The 8,113-nt window shown below is 40.6% G+C and overlaps 1 protein-coding gene across 4 annotated transcripts in view; it reads left to right on the plus strand.

Annotated features, from left to right (window-relative positions):
• Positions 1-1,438: 1,438 nt before the first annotated feature.
• Positions 1,439-8,113, plus strand: part of fhod3a (formin homology 2 domain containing 3a) — a 70,658-nt gene continuing 63,983 nt past the window's right edge. For 2 of the 4 annotated variants that reach the window (XM_016675173.1, XM_016675172.1), the window contains exon 1: positions 1,439-1,981. In XM_016675173.1, coding sequence (XP_016530659.1) covers positions 1,817-1,981 — 165 coding nt within the window. In that variant the 5' untranslated portion in view covers positions 1,439-1,816. The remainder of the gene's footprint in view (positions 1,982-8,113) is intronic. The other 2 variants (XM_016675174.1, XM_007559787.2) reach the window with 2 other exon arrangements.

An 8,113-nucleotide genomic window follows, 5' to 3' on the forward strand; every position in this document is an offset into this window, starting at 1 on the left:
TAATTTTTTTTATCGTTTTATTTAACTTTCTGCCCTGAAAAATCATCTGGCATTCCTAGAAATTTGGGGCAAAAAATATAGATTAAAAACATGCCGCTGTTAGAAACATTAACTCTGCTACAGGTGAAAATTCTGTGAAATATTTATTGGGTTTGAAAAATATATTCTAACGACCCTATTTATTCAATCTTCATAATGTTTTCCTGTGATTGCAGCTGTATTCAGATTGGTGATGAAATCCAATCACAGCTCGGTGTTAGAATAATTCCCATCTGTGTCGGAAAGCCTCCTAAATGAAACTGCAGTGGATATGTGAGAAAACTTTTGACTTTTATAAGTCTTAGTTTAAGCTTTCCAACCAACTCACTTAATTTAGCTCCGGTTAAAACAGAGAGTTTCTGCCCCCTTGTGGTATGAAGGAGATATTTTTCCAATTCTTTTTAATTACTCAGGAAGTTGACGCTAGATTCAGCTGCCAGACCAGACGGCCAGCATCTTCAGTATTAATTATGACTAGTTAAAAAAAATAATATTATTGTGCTTTGTGTTTAACCTGTAACCCTACTCAGTTTCTACTGAGGTTTGTAAAAGCTTTAGGCTTTAATGTTCAGCGGCTTATCGTTTTAAGGTGTTGATAAATTTGAGTCCTGCGTAATCAGAATAGCTTCATTAACCAGCAGATGGCAGCATTGCGATACTGATATGCTTTTCACACTTTTTTTTTAAAAGATAGAATCAACTATTTTCACCGATTTTTCATAGGCATTATTGATTTTTTTTTATTTTGAGTTTATCATTTCAAAATTATATTTTTAAACTAATTCAAAGTTACTTAAAATCGATCTGATATTTTATTATCTTTAAAATTGAATACAGATTTTAGTAAAGAGGAATTTGGTCATTCAAAAACAGCAGAGTGATATACTTATCCATTAGTTCGCAGCAAAAAAATAAAAAAATAAAAAAATCTACCAAGCAAAAAAACACAGTTTGTACAACTTTTTGTTGGTCCAAGTATAGAAAATACCAATAAAGTTCAACGGAGTTTGCTGTAATGCCACAGTGACTAAAGAGACTGCAGCTGCAAGGTGTGGCCACAAGATGTCGCCAGAGATCAATTTTTCACAGGAATAACGTTCAAAACAAAGTTCTGGTGTTAATAACATAAATAAATGAATAAATTACAGCCAAAATAAATCAGTATAGATTACCAAATTTCGAACCCTAAATGTTATCCCGAAACCCCTCATTATTATTATTATTATTGTTTATTTTTATTTTTTTACAATTATTATTCTGTTTAAAATGTTTTACTGTTGTTATTTGAGATCGGATTAGTGCTCAGATGATTTTCATGGAGGAAGCCACTGGAAAGCAGGAGAGAGTGAGGGAGGAGGAGGAAGAGGAGGGCAGAGGGGAAAATAGACACAGCTCACTCAGAGAGGGGTGGGGTGGATTTAGGCTCAGACATACAGCAGACCGGCTGTCCCAGCCAGGCTGCGCTGATCCTTCACTCTCCGCTTTGCTCCCTCCTCTTCATCACCGGCCACCTGCCTCTCCGAGAATAACTCCCGACAGCTCAGGACCGAGCGAGCCTCGCCGCAGACGGGGAAAGGGCGACGTAGTTGTCCCGATTGCATCTCTCCGGCACTTCGCTCCGGGCGCTCTTGGCGACGGGGATTTGTTGTCGCTAACCGGCTGAGGAGCGCTCCGGCTTCTCCCACCGCCCCCCTCCCCAAAACCCCCTCGACTGCCCTCCTACCCTCTACCCTGCCCCGTCCGTCCCCTCAGAAGAAGCCACTTGCATGGATGCAGCATGGCCACGTTCGTCTGCAGGGTTCAGTTTTTAGATGACACCGATCCGTTCAACAGCACTAACTTTCCAGAGCCGACCAGACCCCCGGTGTACACCTTCAGGGAGGACATCCCCCTCATCAACCAGCTAGCGGGCGTCCACCGGCTCCTCAAAGCTCCACACAAGGTAGGATAATCCCTTTGGTAAACAGGGCTGGAATCACCTTCCCTTATGGAAACAAACAAACAAACAAACAAAAAACAAAGCAAACCATGGAAAGTTGGTGAGTTGATCTGACAGAAATCTGTGGTAGAATATGAGCGTGTTTATGTTTTTAACGTTTGGATGTGTTTGGGGAAAATTAGAGCAGAACCACATGGAATTTTTGGACTTCTGTTTTTCTCCCCTCCAAGGCTCCTGCAAATAAACTCCAGCAACCAGCATTCAGAGGCTATTTTCAGAACACAAGTGACTCCAATCTGTGGAATGAAACAAGGTTGCCACAAAGCCTTCAGCAGCTTCGAAACACTGCCTTCACTTATAAGAGATTAAATATCCAGGGGCGGTCGCAGGAAGGTTATAAAAAGAGCCGGGGTCACTAATAACCCGATTGCTGCATATCTGTGCTCTGCTCGTCACTCTAACAGGTGGCTGCAAACGCAACAGGGCGACTAGATATACCCCGAGCTGTCCCACTCCTCTCTGGCCCCAAGTGACGGTCCCACTGCTCAGGCGCCCAGCAACCCCAATCAGTCGGAGGAGCGTGTCGGAGCAGGAAAGATGCAGCTTTAGGGCCGTTTTGATGGGGGGAAAAAAGATGAAGTTGAAACAAAACGGTGCATTCCTCACTGACAAGGCCGACTGGAACACATGATCACGCCAGGCAGTGGCTGGTATGACATTCTCGAGGGATGACAGAATCGAGTAAAAATAACATGGTTTCCACTTGATATTGGTCTGAACACAAACATTTCTTAAGAGTTATTATTAGAGATGAGCCGATTTCTGATTTTCTTTGAGGTCTGACTGGCCGTTTCTGTTCTGACTGATGTTTTAAAATAACATCAGAACTCAGAGATTCTGCTGCAAAGTTGGTTTCTATTTCTTTATCAAAGCATGTGTTCCTAAACTTTATACTCATATGTAATTAAGCTAAAAAAAAAAGTTTATTAAAGTGTATGCTCTGAGTTAAAGTATTTTTAGAAATAAAAACAGTGGAAGTTCTTAGCTCTTGATGAACAAGAGGAAAAATATCCCTTTTTAGAAAACACTTGACCTGCCGATCTCTGATTTGGGTTGCATGATATTAGAAGACGTTTTTGGATATGTGTGGGATATAGCCACAAATATCACTGGAAAATCGAATTATCCTGCACAGTATGTAAAATAAAACATAACAACCTACCCAATATTACATTTTGGCTGCTCTTTGTGATTATGATACTGCAGAGAGTGTATTGGAATGACAATTGTTCGATATATTTCCCAACACCAAGTCAAGTTTGCAGATGATGTACACAGCAGTTAGAACACATTGAAGGTAACGTCGCCTCGCAGACCGCTAGCAATTTCCTGCAATTGATTTTTTACTCCCACGTAAATAGTCGATCTTCATGTGCATGAATAGCCGGTCACAACTGGTGTTCCTTGAGCTTAACCCTGTAGAATACCTTGTAGGAAAATTAGAGTAGAGATTAGGGGTGTGTCAATAAATGGACCAGCCCATAAATCGGATCTGATTTCCTTTACCCTTTCATGCATGAATTATGTTCCTTTGTGTCAGGATTTTTTTTTTCCAATTTTTTTATTTTATTTTCTTAAGGCATAAAACAAGGTAGGAAAAAGCATTTAGTAAAAAAAAGTTTATTTTATTTTATTTGTTTTAGGTGATCAGTTGTAATTTTCTTCAAATACAAAGTTGTTATTTGAGAAATACATCAGTAATATTGTTCTTCAGGGGTTATCTGATGTCACAATATATATTTTTACCTGCAAGAGTCGTCTACAGTAGAAGTGGGGACCGGGTCAGTTCCATGCTTTTTTGTCTGTCGGCCATATTGGATTTAACAAAAATTATTTCTTGCATTTGCAGCTTATGGCCAGAAGTTGATACCGTATTTTATGATGCATTAGTGTCCACTTAAATGGTCTGTGTGCATTTATTACACAAAAATCCACAAGAAGCACAAGAAAATTACTTTTAGATAGCTGTCCACTGTAGTGACCATACATGAAAGGGTTAATTTTGGGACTTCTGTGAGTGGTCAAACGTGAAGCCGATCTTTTCTACCTCCTTAAGGTCTAAAAATTAGTCACTGTACTCTGAGAGAGGATTGGCTGATAGACCCACCCAATGGGTCATGCCTTCATGTTCACATTTGGCAGTAGTCACCCCACTGTTGTTCTTTCTGTATTTAGCAACATTTCAGCAGCAGCAAAAAAAAAAAAAAAAAAAAAGGCATCAACCAATCGGCAATTCAAGCTTTTTTTTTTAAAAAATTGCTGATTGATTAGTGTCTAACCTCGCAGATATAACAATCTAACAAAAAAGTCACATAAAACACACTGCTAAACCTTGAAGAAAGCCTTCAAGTAAATACTTTCAATAGTACAATGTAATCCCAATTGGTCAATCTTGTCTCTTGTGCATAAGCTGTAGCAGCCATCTCTAAGCTAGCTGCTAATGCTGACCAACAAGTGGGGAACTCTGGTGGTGCATTCTCTGGCATCTCATTGAAAGCTCATTGTACCGTACGATTGCATGATGGAGAATTTCATTGGTTTTAACATCGTAACTCTTTAGTACCTTGGTATCGGTAACCGGCCGATGCCCAGAACTCACCCAGGCGAGCCGTCAAAAGTGATGCAGACCTTATTATACGCCCACTTACTTATTTTCACATAAGCAGACAGTAAAGTTTAAATTGAAAATCAACGGGAGACTCGGGGAGTTTGAAGTTCTGCCGCATGACCCCGTCGGCGAGCCAGCACTCGACAGCAGAATGGCTTTTTCCAAAACCAGTGGATCTTGTGCTGCCCGATCCTTAAAAGCCACAAAACAAATGAAAAATAGCCCACAGCACAGAAAAGCTTATGATTACAACTTATGCAAGGACAGATGGTGCAGTCTGTGTTTGTGTTTGCAATTTTATTCCCATCACGGAGGAAGACTGTGTGCTATGGCAACTGGATATTGTGCTTAGATTATAGGGATGGGATGGAATCGCTGCTCTTTTCCCCGTCGCTTAGTCGGGATCCGAACTTTGGTGCTTTTTAAGGATTTACTCTGGAGATAACATGGGAAAATCTGAAAAATGACACTTTTTTTTAAGTGATTTGTTTCGCTTATTGGGTTATTTCTCAGTCTTATAAAGTGGCCTTTTCCTCTCACTGTACCTAAACTTCCTGAACTTTTCTCCCTGTGTTATTATGCTGTGATGGGAGAATTCTGCGCTCGACTGGCTCGGCTGCATGTAAAGTATAGGTCACTTGTCCCAGAATTCCTGTGGCCGTGGCCTGGATCCTTGTGACACTTTGTTCTCCTCACTTTGGGCGCTGTGGTTTTCCTGACCTCTTCCTCTACGTCCTCTTCCACCTCTCTGACCAAACACAAGTATAAACACGCAGCCCGGGTTGCTAGGGCTAAATCGGAAAGCCTTAGATGTGTTGCTTGGTCCAAACTGCTCTTTCCCTTCTGTCAGAAGAGTTCGGATAAATCATCATCAAAGAGAAACACATCAGTGGACGGGTTTCGGTCCGCTGCAGCGGTACTTTTTTCATATCTTGTACCATCACAACAGCAAACTTTAGTGAATTTCATTGGGATCAAGGTAGAGTTTACGCATTGTTTTGGCCACAACAGCTCAAACTGTCATGTCTCACGGTGGGGATGGGTTCGCGCGTACACCTGAACGTAACATTTTCATTTTTAAAGTCGACCCTCAAAAATGATTTTCCTGTTGCAGATTGTTCTTCGATTACACACAGGTTTGAAGCTCTCCACTAATGAGGTGACTTCTGAAGATTTTTATTAAGAATCCAAATGTAGCTCAAGGCCCTCCCCAAAATGTCGCTCCCCTCATTTGATCAAAATAAATGGGCATTAAAGCTAAAAATTGTGGGAGGAAAAAAAAGACTTTCACTGTAAACAAATTGAAAATTGTGCGTTCTTGTCTTCCAAGAATGCACAATTGTTACATTATTGTTTTTGTTACATTGACACCTGCATCACCCGAGACAAGTTGTTTATCGGAAGAGACTGGCTTTGGCTGACGGTGTATTGGGAAGTTGAGCAGGGCGTTTCATTTATGCGTTTGTCCGCCAAACAGTTTCCCAGTAAAATGCGCTGAAGTCTGTAGACGTACTGCCACACAACGCGCCCCAGGGGCATGAATACTTTTGCAGGGTGCTGCATACTTTTACAATAAGGAACTCCCTTCCCCTACAAAAAAACCCAAAACAAAACAGTAAATCCTGCACTTCAGAGCTCGACTTTTATTGAATTAGCGAGTAGCTCTTGTTAAAGCAGCCCTGAGAGACTTAATGGCCACATGGAAAAGCCCTGCCCCCCTACGCTCTTTATAGAACAGAATCTCCTGCGTCTCTAAAAGTCGCCGGCTAAATTACGTAAGGGCATCTATAACTGTCGACTCACAGCGATCATCGGCAGGCTGGGTGTTATTTTAACATGGAAGTAATTACATCCCGCCCCTCTCGCCCTCCTGTCTTTTTTTTTCTTCTTCTTCTCTTTGCTTCACTCCTTCTGGGAGAATTTGATTAAATGGGTGTAAAGCAGATCGGTCACTATGTTCCTCTGGCCCCCGTTTTGTGGAGCCGACTCTCTTCCGTCTGCAAACAGCGAGACGTGTTTTTGTTACATTAGTACCTGCATCACCTGAGACAGGTGTTCATAGGAAGAGACTGGCTTTGGGTGCGTTGGGAACTGAGCAGTGTGTTTGTGATGTTTTCTTGATCTTGTTATTTGACAGATTATGTGACATAGAAGAGATGAGGGGTCGTGGGTGCTGCGGTGGATGATGTAGGAGTTTTGAATCCATCAGAAAATGATGGAATTACAAGATTATTATCATTAATGCATCAAAGCATAAAGTCTCTGCCATATTTGATTTGCAGACCACAGATTCCAGTAGAGATGCTTCTTTCAATAGGTCAAAAATCAGAATCAATCAAGTAAAATTTGATTTGATTATTATCTGCGCTTGACATTTTCTATATCACTTTTTTAGTCCACCTCCCCCCATTCATTAGGGCTTTAAAACTAAGAACTCCCACTATTGCATTTTCTTTTTTACTTTGTTTACATAACCTGCAAGTAATTGCCTTTTTGGATAAAGAATAAAAAAGAAAAAGGAAAAAAATTTGAGAAAAAACAAACAATTGAAAGGGTCAAAATTGGAATAATCAAACCTTTTAAAGAAAAAAAAAGAGACCGGTTATAAAAAAAAAACCTGACCGGTGAATTTCTGAAGAGGTGAAAATTAAGGTGATGTTGGAGAACGACTGTGGAATGGGATTAAAAATGCTTTTGTCTAATTCCCACTGCAGCAAAAAAAAAAAAAAAAAAAACTAGGGCAGTGGGACAGGACATGAAACCCCCCACTTGTTGTTTCCACTCCTTTTGTCCCAGTCCTGGTCAGATTTACCAGTTCTCACACACACAGACAGTGTGAACAACAATGGTTTCACGTTTGGGATTAACTGTACGTGGATTCACCTTACCGCACTGTGCTGTATCTGATTTTAGACATAAAATCCCAGATTTCTCTTTCATGAAGCTCCGCAAACCAGGATCATTTTGGCCATAGAATAAAATTCTGACACTTTCTGTAAACAACCCGTAAATATTATTTTTGTTGAAATGTGCAGAGAAAACAATTTATAAACTGCTTCACTTTTTTTTCCATTAACATTGACCTAATGTTGTCGTGAAGGCCAACCTCCACCCCCCACAACCCTCTAAAAACATGGTTTTATCTGAACATGATGCTAAGCTAGCTTTAGCATTCTGTGTCCCTGTTTTTATGCTAACTTTTCTTTCGTAAAAATGTTCTTTTGCAATCCTATGCTTCTTTTGTGTTTTGCTACCGACCACTGTGTTCTTTGTTTGAGAAAATACACAAATCACAGGTGTTTAATTGGCCGAAACATCTCTGCAGTTGGACTTGTGTGTATTAGCGGTGCGTTTTGCTAAGTGGATTAGCTGGTTGACACAGATGGATTAATGTTGTTCCGAGGGAAAGAGAGGGAAACTGGAGCAGGATTGGTGTCGCTATGCCTGATTATTGTGTAAGATTAGGG

Source organism: Poecilia formosa, unplaced genomic scaffold (genome assembly GCF_000485575.1).
Source record: "Poecilia formosa unplaced genomic scaffold, Poecilia_formosa-5.1.2 Scaffold107, whole genome shotgun sequence".
Lineage (NCBI taxonomy): Eukaryota > Metazoa > Chordata > Actinopteri > Cyprinodontiformes > Poeciliidae > Poecilia > Poecilia formosa.